The sequence below is a fragment of the Myxocyprinus asiaticus genome, chromosome 17 (genome assembly GCF_019703515.2).
Source record: "Myxocyprinus asiaticus isolate MX2 ecotype Aquarium Trade chromosome 17, UBuf_Myxa_2, whole genome shotgun sequence".
In the NCBI taxonomy this organism is placed as follows: domain Eukaryota; kingdom Metazoa; phylum Chordata; class Actinopteri; order Cypriniformes; family Catostomidae; genus Myxocyprinus; species Myxocyprinus asiaticus.
Window position 1 is genome coordinate 49,764,625 of NC_059360.1, and position 18,087 is coordinate 49,782,711.

Here is an 18,087-nt window from a genome sequence, read left to right on the forward strand (position 1 = left end):
CCCAACCGATCGAGCAACTCATCATTACGAGGCATTGGGTACGCGTCAACTTTAGACATCACGATGACTTTTCTATAATCCACACAGAACCATACAGACCCGTCACTCTTAGGAACCAGAACAACTGGGCTGGACCATTCGCTGTGGGACTCCTGTATTACCCCATCTCGAGCATTGTGTCTAATTCTTCCCGGACTACTTTTTTCTTGTGTTCGGGTAGTCGGTAGGGATGGCTACGTACCACTACCCCCGGCTCAGCCTCGATATGGTGCTGTATGAGGTTTGTACAACCCGGCAGAGGAGAAAACACGTCTGCAAATTCTTCCTGCAACTTGGCCACCTCTGTGACTTGATACGGTGAGAGGTGGTCTCCACAAGTGATCGGGGCGATACGCTCCGGTCTGAGCTCCACCCTCTCCGGAACTACCGTAGCCAACGTCACAGAGACCGCCTCCCTCCATAATTTCAGGAGGTTGAGGTGGTATATTTGATGTGCGCCCCTCTATCGGTTCGTTTGACCTCATAATCGAGTGATCTCAAATGGTCCTTGCCACTTGGCGAGTAATTTGGAACTCGATGTGGTAAGTAATACGAACACTTTGTCTCCCGGTGCAAATTCCCGTAGCCGATTTCCCGTTATACAGTCAACTTTGATGTTCCTGAGCTTGGAGCAAATTCTCCTGTGTTAGTTGCCCCAAACTGTGAAGTTTTGCTCTAAGATCAAGAATGTACTGAATTTCATTCTTACTGTTTGAAGGTCCCAAACTTCTCTTATGACATCGAGCACGCCGTGCGGGTGCTGCCCATTCAGCAGCTCGAATGGGGAAATCCCAGTGGAGGCTTGGACTATAAAAATGAATATTCTCTCTAAATTTATTTTCCTTTTTCAAAATCTATCAGTTAGTATATCAAAAAGTGTTTTCAGACAATGGAATAAACTCCTCTGTAAATATAAATGGGATAACAGGACACCTAGAATTAGTCTTAAAATTCTTCAGTTGTTAAAAAGGCTCGGAGGACTAGAATTACCAAATGTAATAATTTATTATAAAGCTGCACAAATTCAACCAATACTGATCTGGATGAACGAAGAATCTGAAGTGAAATAAAGGAAGATGGAAATGGATCAAATGGGGGAATCTATTAGTATATCCCTGTTCCTGCCCAGACATTTTCAACCTTTCCCTCTCTTTGTCTGTAGTCCCCACATGCTTTAAAACATCCACCATTGTGCCTGTTCCAAAGCAATCAAAAATAACTTGTTTAAATGACTGGCGTCCTGTTGCTCTGACCCCCATCATCAGCAAATGCTTTGAGAGACTAATCAGAGATTACATCTGCTCTGTGCTGCCTCTCTCACTAGACCCATTGCAGTTTGCTTACCGCAACAACCGCTCCACTGATGATGCCATTGCATCTACAATACACACTGCTCTCTCCCACCTGGAAAAAAAGAACACTTATGTGAGAATGCTGTTTGTAGACTACAGCTCAGCATTCAACACCATAGTGCCCTCCAAGCTTGATGAGAAACTCCGGGCTCTGGGCTTAAACAGCTCGCTGTGCAGCTGGATCCTGGACTTCCTGTCAAGCAGATGCCAGGTGGTTAGAATAGGCAGCAACATCTCCTCATCACTGACCCTCAACACTGGAGCCCCGCAGGGCTGTGTTCTCAGCCCACTACTGTATTCCTTGTACACACATGACTGAGTGGCAACACACAGCTCCAATGCCATCATTAAGTTTGCTGATGATATGATGGTGGTAGGTCTGATCACTAACAATGATGAAACAGCCTACAGAGAGGAGGTGCACACTCTGACACACTGGTGTCAGGAGCACAACCTCTCCCTCAACGTCAGTAAGACAAAGGAGCTTGTGGTGGACTTCAGAAGAAAAGACAGAGAACACAGTCCCATCACCATCAATGGAGCACCAGTGGAGAGAGTCAGCAGCTTCAAGTTCCTGGGTGTCCACATCACTGAGGAACTCACATGGTCCGTCCACACTGAAGTCGTTGTGAAGAAGGCTCATCAGCGCCTTTTCTTCCTGAGACGGCTGAGGAAGTTTGGAATGAACTGCCACATCCTCACACGGTTCTACACCTGCACTGTAGAGAGCATCCTGACTGGCTGCATCTCCGCCTGGTACGGCAATAGCACTGCCCACAACCGCAAAGCACTGCAAAGGGTGGTGCAAACTGCCAGACAGATCATCGGAGGTGAGCTTCCCTCCCTCCAGGACATATATACAAGGCGGTGTATGAAAAAAGCTCGGAGGATCATCAGAGACTCCAGCCACCCGAGCCATGGCCTGCTCTCACTGCTACCATCAGGTAGGCGGTATCGCAGCATCAGGACCCGCACCAGCCGACTCCATGATAGCTTCTTCCCCCAAGCAATCAGACTTCTGAACTCTTGATCTCCCACGATCAAAATACATCAGCACTGCACTTTATTACCCTTACTCTTATATCTCACACCGGACTGTCATAAATTATATTATTATTATATTATATTCTCTCTTAACAACTGACTATCAACCGACAGCCTGAATGTCAATACAGTACAATACTGTACATTCTATATATATATTCTTTTTTATATATTTTTATTTTCTATTTTTATTGAATAATGTGTGTCTATACTGTGCGTATTGTATACTGTACAGTGTATGTTATTATTTGTATATTGTTGAGTGTAATTATGTGTATAACAGATGTTTAAATTGTGTTGCGTTAATTTGATGTTATTGTAAATTGGTATATGTCTCATCACTGTCACGACTGCTATGTTGATCGGAACTGCACCCAAGAATTTCACACACCATTGCACTTGTGTATATGGCTGTGTGACAATAAAGTGATTTGATTTGATTTGATTTGAAATAAAGCAACACATTTAAATTAATACATCATATTTGTATTAATAGTACTTTTAGAAGTTGGTTGGAAAAAAAAGAAAAATAGTAAAATTAAGAAAGATAAAGTTAATTTACAAGAAATTACTAAAGCTCCAGATTTGAAATAGATGAGAGAATACAGTGAAGTTTTGGGCAGATGGAGGTCTGAGAAGAGATCAATACTTCACTGATAAAGGAATGGATACCTGTTCAAACCTACAAACAATATGAGCTTCTAAATTCACAATTAATTATTTACAGGTAAGAACATATTTACAGATGTTAAAGAAATAAAAAAGGAAATGCATCCATTAATAAATAATATAATTGATACATTCAACACAACTAATCCAATAATAATGTTATGAATTTTAAAGAGTGCACTAGAAAGAGATACACACGACACTCTGAATACAATTATATGTAGGGAGGATGAATTAAAAATACAAATTAATCAGCAAGACTGGGAATAAATATAATATATTCCACACTACTCAATCCAGGAAGATACAAATGAGATATTTATAACACCTGTTATTCGAAGTAAATAGCTGGTAAAAGAAGAAAAGCTCATTAGAGTCTAATTCTGTACGAGTGCTCTAAATACACAACTTATTAAAATGAAGTGATTCGACAGGTTAATTTAATATTTAACTGCACAACAGAATCCAGAAAACCTTATTTTGGGTCAAATGTCCTTAAGAAATAAAACTGAACTAAATATATTTAGTGTAATCTTTTGAAACAGATTACAAGAAACCGTCTTAAACCAGAACCCCACAATCTCAAAGATAAAGAGAAACGATTTCAGAAATATACCAAACGGAGAACAGAACATTTATAATTAATAATTAAAGTCTGGAATGTGAACATAAATGGGATTTGCTTAAAAATATTATAAATTAATTTAGAGTGTTTCCTTCAGATTCTTGATTTTTGAACAACATTATTTAATATAGGAGGTATGATGTCATATCTCATTTAATATTTAAAATAAAGGAGGTGATGTCTTAACTTTCCACTTTATTTGAAATAAAATATAACATGTAAATGAATGAATTACACATGTTATTTATAGGATATGTTGTGAATGGTTATTTCATATGGCTATTCAAAATAACATTGTGCTTTTTCATTTCTCTTTCTTGATGTACAATTTGTACATTGTCTTTAGTAAAATATATATATATATAAATAAATAAAAAGAATAAAAAAGGCTACTACTGATTAATTAAAAAGTGAGCACTTGGAATACTGTATGCAATAATAAGACATTTGTTCTGTTTATAAAAGATGTATTTTGTGTTCTGCTTATATTATTATAACTTAAGTAAAATACTGTATGAAAGAAAGAAGGGGTTTGGGTGGCATTCACCCCTTTCCACAGCAATCTTGAGCTTTTAATATTTTAAAAACGATTATTTTTTGCAGGTATCATATTAATCCATCTTACTGGCTGTTTTATAGATAGCCTAATATATTATGTTTATATTTTCAAAGACAGTAAATGAAAAGCAATTAAATTTTAAATAAAATTCAACACTCTATCTGATGAAAATCTACATTTAGATTCTCAAATAAATAATTGAACATGAAGAGTGGATTTTATTTGTAAAGTATGCTTTAAGAGACACGGGGGAGTGGCTTGATTGCATCAGAGATTACTCACAGCTGATTGGTTCAGCACCTGATACACAGCAGGTTACTGGTTGCTATGGTGATGAACACTGCTAAAAGCTGACCAACTTTCATGGTACATAAAACCTGGTGTTGAGACAAACTAAACTAACCCTTACCTGGCTAGCCACTGAAACCAGCTCCATACAGAACTCTGCTGTCCGTCTCACAGTTTCTTTCTGCTGTAATTATTTATAAAGCTGTTAACTGACAGCAGATCAGTGTATTTACACATGAATATCTGCAGAGATCATGATGAATGTGTAATAAAGTAATGCAACACTACAGACACACATTTACAAACAGTTCTCGAATCCTCATGAAAGATATTATCTGATATTTCCATCTAATGGGCAGCTTTACCCACAGATACCAACTTCAGCGGATCTCCCGAATGAGAGACTGTACCAGTCAACATGAATCATGTGAGCCAATCTGGCCCTGACATCAGTGAACTGTGTTCAGACTGTTACGACAGTAAATCACCATTTACAGACACAATACAAATGAAGGGGAGAGCTGTAACCTGACATCTACCTGTCGCAAAATCATCTGTGACATCTCTTAAAAAACAGCAGTTTTATTATCATAGTAAACTCCAAAGGATTGTTAAAACATGTTAGCGGACAGGCGGTCAGCTCATTTAATGAATAAAAACAGTTTATTCACCACACTGAAGCATCTCCTCCATTAACATCTATTCAAAACCTCTGACCTGCATTTCAAATCCCTAAAAGAGGGCACTTCTAAGGGATTACAGTCACCATGCTGTAAGCTCATTCCAAACAGAAAAGCAGATATCACCAGTTCTAGGATCATATTACTCCCGGTTATCGGCTGATCTTCAGAGACAGGTTAAGATGGAGTAACAGAATCATTCTGAATCTGATGATGGAGTCACTTATGGATCAGTGTTGATGTGAGACGAGAACTGTTTCAAACGATTCAGTCTGATTTGGTGACCTGATTGAACTCGTTCACTGAAAAGAACCGGTCTCTACGCTCCAAACAGAATTTCTAATAAAAATCACAGTAACAGCTTATTTTACAGTGTGTGTGTTACACATATTACATGTTACTATTATTCACTACTGTAGTAATAACAATATGAACAAGCAGCTCAACAAAATAATTAACAGTAAATACGTGAACACTGTAAAATAAAGTGCGACTGTATTACTCCACAAGTGAGTCCTAAATAAGCCTTATTTTTGAGTCTCATCAGGGTTCTGCACCATTCAGAACTGAATGAAGAATACAAATTCAATTCCTGAATTTGGACTGAATTTGAATTTAAGGAAGTAAAATGAAAATGTATTGAAATTAAAATAAATCCATATCGGTTTTTTCAGACTGTTTTTACGTTTATTTTTTAATAATCCATTTGATTTTTCAAAACATGTTTCATGTTATACTGAAAATGATCATATGCATAACAGATGGGGTGTTTCCAGAAACATATCACTGTTGTGAAAATTATTTCTTATATCAAGTAAATAATGCTGAAAAAAATAAAAGATTTACTTAAATATTGTAGTTTTTTTGCCAGCTTTCAGGAACACACAGCAGGGAGTTGCATTAATTCATTTATTTGAGTTTAAATTAGCATACACAAAATGTTTATGTTGTTCAGTCCCATTTACCTTCTTCCCAGCATGCACTGGGGCATGAATACAATGGCTGCATTTTGCATAATTTTATTTACATTGTTGTTGTTGATTTTGTTGTCACAGTAGTTTGTTTCTCTAATAAAATGATCAGTTTGTTTTATTGTTACTCTTGTCATGTTTAATGTAACAACTGTCGAGTCAGTGCGTCATTTGAAAAGACTTTATATGTTTGTTTATCTTAAGTGTTAATGTGATGAGTAAAACTGTTTGAAGACATTGTTTTCCATGAAATATGTTTATATAAATCTACATGAGATGCTCAGAATACTGATCCGTTTAAAATCACGTAAATAAAGGAAGTCATTTTCATCAGACTACTGTAAATTGACAGACTTTGAGAAATCTTCTTAAAGTTACTTAATTTAAATATGTATTTATTAAATATGTCAAATTCAGAAAAGATCATTATTATTCTTTTGGTGATGATAGTGCTGCAAAAATGACACGCTTGAGTTTTAAATCGTGCGAAGAATAACTCATTAATGAATTTCATTCATGAAACCGTGATGATGATGAAGATGATGAAGATGATGATGATGAGAGTATTAAACACACAAGAAACAGAATTCAGCACAGTTCAATGAGATTGGACCAATCACAGTTTATCATTATTTGGAAATAACTGTGACACACAAACACTGTTGCTGGATTAAGTGTCATTGAGATTCAGGCTCAACATTCACTGATATCCGCTACACTTTAAATTATGCATCACACAACATCCTGCTGATTAAGACAAAAGACACGACATCCACGAAGAGCATCAATTCTTAATTTAAAACCCAAACTACTGCATACGGATGCTTAACAAGGACAAAACTGAGGCTTCATCTGTGTAATTCTCTGAGAATGCTAACAGCAAACCATCATAACCCTTTCCATTCAAATCTGTGATGATTCATGTGACAGTAAATAACTGATCTGTCTGTATATGTGAAGTGTGACAGACGTTTGTGATTACCTCTCAGAGCGGCCAGCGTCAGCAGTTCTCTGATGTTGCTGATGGGGAAACACGAGGTGCTCAGTCTACGATGTTTCTTCAGTGCACTCTGAGAGGACGAATGCTTGACACGCAACACACGTGTGACGGGAGGTTCACTGCTCAAACCCTGGAGAAACAGCACAGTCACTTCATATAAACCTCATTTCCTGTTCAAAGCAGTTCACATTGAAACAATCTATTGATGTGATCTATACACTGTACAACTAAACTATGACAATAATTGTGTAATTTCAACCACATGAAACTTGACAATTCTCCTTACATTTGTGATATTTATGACTTCACCAGATAGTATTAAAAACACATCAACAACTGAAATAAATTCTTAGATTGTTCTAATTTTGGCTGCTGTTCAACTGAAAGTCTGTATTATCTGTAATTAAATGTGTTATTTAATGTATTGTGTTAATTGTGATAGCAGTAAACACCTTCCGTGTCATCTCTAAATATACAACCTGATAATAATAACAATTCAGTCAAATGTATTCATGTTCATGGAAACACACACCTGCCTAATGTACATACAATATCATACAATTACAACAAATCCCATTAACAACATCTATTCTCACAAAACATGGAACATAATCACTCCATATATGTTTTACCAAGTCAGAAAGTAATAATCAATATTTACCTCATTTTCTGAGTTCTGCTTGTCTTGGTGTTGCTTTCTTCCACTTTTGCTGGATCTCACAGACTGAAAACAGTTCAGGACCATTAAGACTTTTACAGCAAACAGACAGACAGACAGACAGACAGACAGACAGACAGACAAACAGACAGACAGACAGACAGAGAGACGGACAGACAGACAGACAGACAGACAGACAAACAGACAGACAGACAGACAGACAGAGAGACGGACAGACAGACAGATAGACAGACAGACAGACAGACAGATAGACAGACAGACAAACAGACGGACAGATAGACAGACAGACAGACAGACAGACAGACAGACAGACAGATAGACAGACAGACAGATACATAAAATAATTTCTCAACAGATAGCTACCTTTTCTTTCTTTGACTTATGTGGCATTTTGTGTGTGTGTGTGTGACAAGAACTGTGATGCCTGTGAGATCATCCACACACACACACACACACACACACACACACACACATTGATTCGTCACTGTCAGCCACGTGATAGCAGCTGAGGGTCAGGTGTATTAGGGTTATTATGGTGTACCTGCCACAGGAGTCATTGAGTCTGAGATGTGCACCTCATGTCTGCTTTGGTTCTGTTACCAAATTGGTCGAAAATAAACTACAAGAGATGAAGACTATAAACAATATGTGCATTATATAAATTCAGATTTATACGTTACCTATACAAATTAAAATTATTTATATACCACCTGCACAAACATACACATACCTATGTGCACATACACACATGTACATAGCAACATGTATGCGTGTCATTATTGTCAAGTGTACATGTGTTATTGTTTTAATTCTGTCTAGAATCTTCATGTCGCTTCATGCTAAACCTGCTTTCTTCATATCAATCGATTCATCATATCATTTTATATGATTAATTGTCTTCCAATCACAAAATCAGACAAATTCTGACTAAAAGTTTATAGTCCTGTTTGAGCATCAATTGATGATATTATTATTATTCACAGTTTTCATGGCACGCAGAACATGATACATGATATTTCTAACACTGTTCAGTTTATACACGTTCAATAACACATGACATGGCACAATGCAGCAGAGATGTGCTGACGTTTGCGCTTGCGCTATGTTTCGGCTTTCTGGGTGTTGTAGTTCATCAGTCATGACTACTCATCACTTTCAGATTGTGGAAAACTACATCTCCCAGAACACAATGCAACAATAAAGTTTCCGTCTGCACTGGGCGTTGGTCATTGAGTCAGTGACCGTGATACAGCTCGTGCGCTCCGGCAGAGCTCAATCTGCGGTTTATTGCGCTTTACTCGGTGTGAAATGTCTGACGGTGGCGGAGGAGACGACGGCAGCGGCGGGATGGAGGTTTCTGCGGCCGTGCAGACGGTTGCGGACGCGTCTGTTCTGCAGAAACACATCCGTAAGCTCGTGCCGCTGCTGCTGGAAGATGGCGGGGACGCGCCCGCGGCACTCGAGAGCGCGCTGGAGGAGAAGTGCGCGCTCGAGCAGATGAGAAAATTCCTGTCAGACCCGCAAATTCACTCGATCCTGGTGGAGCGGAACGCGCTGAAAGGTTTAAAACATTCATTTTACAGGATGAATTTAATAAACACATCTTAACGACTTTAAACTCCCATTACATGTACGACATTAACATGACGTCATTTTAATGTCTGCAGTTTTGCGTCTTCATATGTCAGTATTAAACTAACATTTTCGCTGTGTTTGTGTAGTTATGATCAGGATGAATGTTCACATGTTTATTAAAGAGAACATAACATGATTTTAATGAGACCATAAAGCTGTTTGAATCCGATCAGTGATGAATAATAAATGATCGATGAGAATTAAGGGTGTGTCTGTACCATGAAGGTGGGTCAGGGTCAGCTGTTACCGGTGTTCATCAGGACGGCGTTATGTTCTTGTGCGCATGCGCCTCTTGGAACTCGCTTCCTGTTGTACTATAAATGTCTGCTACAGGTTGTGCTGTTCGATTTCACAAATTTGGGAATCGACTCCGATTCCTGGTTTTGACTAATTTTTTCGATTCCGAAAAAAACGGGAGGTAAAAGTTGTATCTCATAATAAACGGCTCACTACAAAGCGTTGTTTGCACTGTTTATAATAGTATTAATGATATTTACTTTTAATAGGTACAATACTAAGATTAAATCTGGGTCTATATGCACATCCTAAAGCACGATGCTTCAGTCCCATGAGATAAATCTGAGCGAAGTTTTCTTAGAACTACCGAAAATAATCTTAAAACCACCATTGAAATTGTCTGTTATAATTTTAATGTAAAACTGTGTAAAATGTAGGTTAACTAATATATATGCAAAAGCTTTTAAAACGCTGTAAAAAATGTCGAGAGCGAGTAGAGAAGCTTTAGATTCATTGATCAATTAACCTAACCCTAAAGCCCAAAGTATAATTCGCCTGTCCGCGTTCCGCGATGGTCCGTGCACAGTCTGCGTGACAGTTGTTGTCATCAGGATTGTCGGCATGCAGCCAGATTTTTCTGTCCGTTGACTGTTCAGATAGAAGAGTTCACTAGGTGGCAATACGCACAGTTGAGCTATACCGTCAAGCAGTAATTCCTCTTGCGCATGCGTGTTTTTTCCACGCACAGTCCGCACGGGCAGAAAAATCTGGCTGTACGCGGACACTCCTGATGACGAAAATTACGTCACGCGGACTGTGCATGGACCGTCGCGGACACTCCTGATGGCGAAAATTACGTCATGTGGACTGTGAACAGACCGTCGCGGACACTCCTGATGACGAAAATTACGTCATTTGGACTGTGAACGGACAGTCGCGTACACTCCTGATGATGATAAATTGTGTCACGCGGACTGTGCACGTGGAAAATGATCATGTTAAAACCGTGTTTTTCCCATATTATTCACGACCACATCACTGGGAATGATTCTACAGAAATGCTGTTCTCTGCTCTTCAAACAAATCATTTGCTATACGGGTTGTTCTAGAAACCCATTTTTATCACTGATGGACAGAGTTTTCAAATTTCTGTCATGGTCTGTTTTTAATTGTCATACTTGCATTCGTTTCAGTTCTACGGCTACATTTAGGGGGATATCTGTTATAACTGTATATGCACACGATAGTGGATATGTGATAGATTTCCCAAGTGCAAGTCTGATGAAATCAAGGACTTATAGGTTGCAAGTTCGACCTGTCACTCAGCAGCTGCGCTAATAAGATTTTTTTTGTTTGTTTTTTTTCTCCCCTTTTCTGCCAAATTCCGAATGCGCTTTAAGTCCTCGTGGTGGCGTAGTGACTCGCCTCAATCCGGGTGGCAGAGGACGAATCTCAGTTGCCTCCGCGTCTGAGACCGTCAATCCGCGCATCATATCACATGACTTGTTGAGTGTGTTACCGTGGAGACATAGCACGTGTGGAGGCTTCACGCTGTTCTCCGCGGCATCCACACACAACTCACCACACGCTCCACCGAGAGCGAGAACCACATTATAGCGACCACGAGGAGGTTACCCCATGTGACTCTACCCTCCCTAGCAACCGGGCCAATTTGGTTGCTTAGGAGACCTGGCTGGAGTCACTCAACACACCCTGGATTCAAACTCGTGACTCCAGGTGTGATAGTCAGCGTCAGTACTCGCTGCGATACACAGACCCCTCTAATAAGATTTTTAAGCTTTGCTGTGTGCGGCTTTAAATTGCATTCACATGGACAAAAACTCACGGATCTTCTTCAGCATGTCTGTTATCAACATGCAGTGACACAGATGAGAAGGATGTAACCTACATCTAAAGCTGAATAATACAGATAGGGTTAGTTCTGGTAACGGATTGCTAACAGATACTGAACCAATCAGCTGTGAGTAATCTCTGACACAATGAAGCCACTCCCCCGTGTCTCTTAAAGCACACTTTACACAAAAAAATATTAGAAATCTACAGAAACAACTCTTCATGATGAAATATTTAAATATAGATTTTCGGCAGATGAAGTCTGGTATTCTATTTAAATACGCTATATTTGTTTTTCCATTTACCTACTTTAGTGATAAATTATCTATGAAAATATAAACATTATATAACATTAGGCTATATTTCAAACAGCTAATAAGTTTACCCTAACTCTAAGATTAAAGGAATATTCCGGGTTCAATACAAGTTAATCTCAATCGACAGTATTTGTGTCATAATGTTGATTACCACAAAAATTAATTTTTGGAGGGTTTAAAGACACATAATTATATAAAAGCACTTACATTAATTCTTCTGTTAAATCCCGTCCTGGGGAGAAGACAGAATAAAAAAGCACACTGATTAAATGACATCAAAAAGGTGATATTTTGTGTGACAAGACATCAATCCTTTTGACAAACAGTATATGATGAAGTTGATATTTACACTCGTTTACATTTATGAGAGAGAACATGAAAATAAAAACTAAGCGGCTCTTCAACATGAAACCGATCTAACGGTGCGTGACCCGGTGTCAAGTTTCAACATATATAAAATGTATAGAATTAAAATGAATAAATGTCTGTTTTTCCAGCCTGTTGTATTAGTATTTATTTATCACACCCTTTTCATTTTAGATACAGATCCTATATATTATTTACATTGCAAATAAACTACTTATCAGATCTACTTTCATCACATTGGGGATATAATTTATTACAGCTGACATGTGAGAAAACAAGGTTTGAACATCAACTGTAACAAAACTAAAATGCACGTCTTTTCAACACTTCTGTTTACAAATGTAAAGGCTGCTTATTGGATCAATAAAGGTAAACTTCACATTATGTGACTATGCATCACTTCACGGAGAGTTTACGACCTGCTAGCCAAGTCTTGCTTTAAGAGAACATGTGGTGCAACCAAATTAAGCACTGACTTAGTTACTAATGAACTAGTAGTTACTAAGCCCTTAATTTGAATTTCCCAACTTACGTGAGACCTTACACAGCTGGTGCAACCTTACCCTTACAGTGTAAATCACACAATCAGAGGAATAATGTCTTCACTCGTTCATATATTCCAGTTTCTCTCATCATCTCTGTGGTCTCGGGGAAACCCGTACATTACAGTCCAGAGAGAGTGTGCACTGTTTAACAGCCGCTTAGATGCACATAAACAACACGTCGTTCTGTCGAAACGATCTGTCAAACGGCATTCATGTGCACATGTGCGTGAACTAATCTCAAACTGAACTGAATCTTTAACTAATCTAAACCTGAGTTGACAAAGTTGATGAGCAGCATCGTGGTACCAATTTAGCCTGATTGGTTTTGTCAACTCGAAACCAATCCTGATACCCTGTGTTTGTTTAACTAGCTTCATGGTACAGGCCTCAGATCAGATGAGTGACCGCATGAGGAACATTCAAGCCTGTAAATGAAGCTTTTTTCATTCAACACTGCTTTTATCATCTGATGTTCTTCTCTTTTATATTTGATTATGATATTGTTTAAGTGTTGGGTGTGCTGTTGTTTCTGTGCAGACTTGAACACAAACATGAGCTCAGTCTGTTTAATCCGTGTTGTCACTGTCACATGCTTTGTTTGATTTATTTATATTTTATGTTTTCATTGATTTCTCATTTTGAATGTTGAATGTCAAAAATAACTGCTAGTTATTTAGGGTTAGGGTCAGTTTTTCTGACACTTGTTTGAACTGCAGAGGATGTTGGTGATGAAGGTGAAGAGGAGAAAGAGTGTATTTCCTACAGCATCAGCATTGACATTCATTACGGGCTCAAATCAAACAGGTAACAAGCTTGTATTGAGAGTTTTCTATTCTAATTGATTTATGATATTAGTTATCTAATGGTAATTAGTGTGTTATGTGAGTTGAGGCTTTTCACTCAGTCACTAACAGGGACACATGATCTTTCAGCCTCGCTTTGATCAAGCGGACAGGAGTTATTGATGCAGATAAACCCATCTCGACTCAGGTGCGAGTTCTGACTCTAAGTGAGGATTCTCCATATGAGACACTGCACTCTTTCATCAGTAATGCAGTCGCTCCATACTTCAAATCCTACATCCGAGAGTCCGGCAAAGCCGACAGGTAATGTCACCTCTGACCTTATGTATGACGTTTAGAGAAGAATTGTGTCAGTAATGCAGTGCTATCCTCTTTAAGCATGTATACATTATCTTGTATATCAGTCAACGTTACTGAACAGAACCGATGTGTGTATGGGTGCATGTGTATGTATCTCTATATATATGTGTGTGTGTGTGTGTGTGTGTGTGTGTGTGTGTGTGTGTGTGTGTGTGTGTTTGGTTCAGGGATGGAGATAAGATGGCTCCCTCAGTGGAGAAGAAGATTGCCGAGTTGGAGATGGGGCTCCTCCACCTGCAGCAGAATATTGAGATCCCAGAGATCAGTCTGCTCATCCACCCCATCATCACTAATGTGGCGAAGCAGTGCTATGAGCGCACGGAAAAGCCCAAGGTCACTGACTTTGGTGATAAAGTGGAGGATCCGACATTCCTGAACCAGCTGCAGTCTGGAGTCAATCGCTGGATCAGAGAAATCCAGAAGGTTTGAGCTTCATAGCATTACTGCGTTCAAATGGTGTTACTGTGCAAGAAACAATATTGGAGTCGTAGGTAGTTGGAAAAAAACATCTCAGAAATGTGATTTTACCCACACATGATCGGGATCTCAGGTTTGTGCTGCGGTTTCTGACCTGTGACCTGTTCTCAGGTGACTAAACTGGACCGTGACCCGGCCTCTGGGACCGCCCTGCAGGAGATCAGCTTCTGGCTGAACCTCGAGCGTGCCCTCAACCGCATTCAGGAGAAGAGAGAGAGCCCAGAGGTCTTGCTCACCTTAGACATCCTGAAACACGGCAAACGCTTCCACGCCACAGTCAGCTTCGACACAGACACAGGTGAGGTGTCCTTCATCCCTGCAGGAGTTATCTCAAGTGTCATCTAATTATGTGTTGCTTTTCTAACATTTTGGTCTGTCATAATGTGTGTTTCTCAGGGTTGAAGCAGGCCGTGGAAACCGTTAATGATTACAACCCCCTGATGAAAGACTTTCCCCTCAACGATCTTCTGTCAGCCACTGAACTGGACAAGATCCGCCAGGCATTGGTAGCCATCTTCACCCACCTGCGCAAGATCCGAAACACCAAGTACCCCATCCAGCGTGCGTTACGACTGGTGGAGGCCATCTCGCGAGACCTCAGCTCTCAGCTGCTCAAAGTCCTTGGCACTCGCAAGCTCATGCATGTGGCCTATGAAGAGTTTGAGAAGGTATTGCTGCTGTTCAGGTCTCGTTCATTCTGCAATGGTGCACCTGCAGGTCACAGCTCATATTCTTGTGTCATCCTCAGGTGATGGTGGCGTGTTTTGAAGTCTTCCAGACGTGGGAGGATGAGTATGAGAAACTACAGGTACTCCTGAGAGATATTGTGAAGAGGAAGAGGGAGGAGAATCTGAAGATGGTGTGGCGTTTAAGCCCCGCCCACCGCAAGCTTCAGGCCCGTTTGGACCACATGCGGCGGTTCAGACGCCAACACGAGCAGCTCAGAGCAGTTATTGTTCGTGTGCTGAGACCTCAGGTACTAAATCTGATATAATTATTATTTGAATAGTTTAGAACTCAGTGGGAAGTTTTCATTGTGCTGATGTATTTCCTGTTGAAACAGGAGGTTGGGAATAGACATATTGAAAGGCTTTTTTCACAGTCCAGCAAAACCATGATGTGCTACTTTCTATTGCAGGTGGTATTAAGAGAGGGACATTCTCGTTCTAGAGAGCATTCAACTGGACAGACATTTCTATAGGTCCTTGAGTGCAAGAGGATGTCATCAATATATTTGGTCCATTTAGCATATAGTTGACCTCAAAGCTAACAGACATGAACTACAAGCCAAAAAAGTCAAGGGTCTTTGAATCGAATTTTTAGATGTATACAAACTAGTGATGTGAAAGAGTTTCTATTGAAGCATTATATCATTGTGTAACTGGCTCATTCATTGTACTGTTTTCATTTGCAGTTGTCCGCCGTGCCCCAGCATGCTCAGGGGGAGACTGCCGAACAGCCCGATATGAAGGTGACAGAGGTTCTCTTCGATGCTGCAGATGCAAACGCCATCGAGGAAGTGAATCTGGCTTATGAAAACGTGAAGGAGGTTGATGGATTGGACGTGTCAAAGGAGGGAATGGAGGCGTGGGAAGCGGCTATGAAGCGCTACGATGAGCGTATAGACCGTGTGGAGACTCGCATCACCGCACGACTGCGTGACCAGTTGGGCACCGCCAAGAACGCCAATGAAATGTTCCGTATATTTTCTCGCTTCAACGCCCTGTTTGTCCGTCCGCACATTCGTGGAGCCATCCGAGAGTACCAGACGCAGCTCATCCAGCGCGTCAAAGATGACATCGAGTCGCTGCATGACAAGTTCAAAGTTCAATACCCTCAGAGCCAGTCGTGTAAGATGAGTCACGTGAGAGATCTGCCTCCGGTCTCTGGATCCATTATCTGGGCCAAACAGATCGACCGACAGCTCACCGCCTACATGAAGCGCGTGGAGGATGTTCTTGGAAAGGGCTGGGAGAATCACGTGGAGGGTCTGAAGCTCAAGCAGGATGGCGACAGTTTCCGTGCCAAACTCAACACGCAGGAGATTTTTGATGACTGGGCTCGCAAGGTGCAGCAGCGCAACCTCGGTGTGTCAGGCCGGATCTTCACCATCGAGAACACTCGTGCCCGCGGCCGCACGGGAACTGTGCTGAAGCTCAAAGTGAACTTCCTGCCCGAGATCATCACTCTCTCCAAGGAAGTGCGCAACCTGAAGTGGCTGAGCTTCCGTGTGCCGCTGGCCATCGTTAACAAAGCTCATCAGGCCAATCAGCTGTATCCGTTCGCCATCTCGCTCATCGAGAGCGTTCGCACGTATGAGCGCACCTGTGAGAAGGTGGAAGAACGGATGTCCATCTCACTGCTGGTGGCAGGACTGAAGAAGGAGGTCCAGGCGTTGATCACTGAGGGCATCGCTCTGGTCTGGGAGTCCTACAAACTCGACCCTTACGTCCAGCGTCTGGCGGAAACTGTCTTCAACTTCCAGGAAAAGGTTGGTCAATCAAAGACCTGTAAAATGGTACATGTTTACATTCAAGAGAAAAAGACAAAGTGTGAATATGATGTTGAATTGTAGGTGGATGACCTCCTACTGATTGAGGAGAAGATTGATTTGGAGGTTCGTTCTCTTGAGACCTGCATGTACGACAATAAGACCTTCAATGAGATCCTGAGCCGCATTCAGAAAGCTGTTGATGACCTCAACTTGCACTCTTATTCTAATCTGCCCATCTGGGTCAATAAACTGGACATTGAGGTGAGTTACACTGGACAAAAGCGTTAAGGAGACATCTAACCAGATGTTTTACACATCATGAGACTTAACTCACATGTATGCATCATAAATGGCAAAATAGGCATTCACTGAATGAAACTTCATGGTCCAAGTTTCCTTTGCATTTCCTTCGTAGATCGAGCGCATCCTCGGCGTCCGTTTGCAGGCAGGACTCAAGGCCTGGACGCAGGTCCTCAGGGGACAGATGGAGGACAAGGCTGATGTTGACATGGACACTGAAGCTCCTCAAGTCAGTCACAAACCTGGAGGAGAACCAAAGATCAAGGCAAGGCATCACAGTATAGATTTGACGCCTAATTTCTGCTTATGTGTGGAAACTGCTGCTGTAACCCTAGACTGTTTGACCTATATTATTCAGAACTCAACACTGAATTGTTGTCTTTGTCCAAACAGAACGTCATCCATGAATTGAGGATCACAAACCAAGTGATCTATCTGAACCCACCTATTGAAGACTGCCGCTACAGACTCTATCAGGAGATGTTCTTCTGGAAGATGGTCATTCTGTCACTGCCCAGAATTCAGAGTCAGAGATATCAGGTCCGAGTGTGTGAGGATGTGTATTCTGCTGTCAGCCTTTAGTTTTAGTGTGCGTGTGTGTTAACTTCTGCTCTTTAAACAGGTTGGTGTTCACTACGAGTTATCAGAAGAGGAAAAGTTCTACAGGAATGCTCTGACCAGAATGCCTGATGGGCCGGCGGCACTGGAGGAAGCTTATAATGCCGTAAAGGAAAATGTGTCTGAGGTGGAGCAATATGTGAAGGTAAAGTTAATTGCTCTGAGCATTTAATAA

General features: G+C 40.6%; 1 protein-coding gene across 1 annotated transcript in view; it reads left to right on the plus strand.

Moving 5' to 3' along the window:
* The first annotated feature begins 9,122 nt into the window (after positions 1-9,122).
* Positions 9,123-18,087, plus strand: part of dync1h1 (dynein, cytoplasmic 1, heavy chain 1) — a 34,970-nt gene continuing 26,005 nt past the window's right edge. The window contains 12 exon segments of the mRNA XM_051722785.1: positions 9,123-9,467; positions 13,577-13,664; positions 13,793-13,966; positions 14,191-14,446; positions 14,612-14,798; positions 14,897-15,168; positions 15,249-15,476; positions 15,915-16,991; positions 17,076-17,255; positions 17,410-17,559; positions 17,688-17,834; positions 17,917-18,057. Coding sequence (XP_051578745.1) covers positions 9,215-9,467; positions 13,577-13,664; positions 13,793-13,966; positions 14,191-14,446; positions 14,612-14,798; positions 14,897-15,168; positions 15,249-15,476; positions 15,915-16,991; positions 17,076-17,255; positions 17,410-17,559; positions 17,688-17,834; positions 17,917-18,057 — 3,153 coding nt within the window. The 5' untranslated portion in view covers positions 9,123-9,214.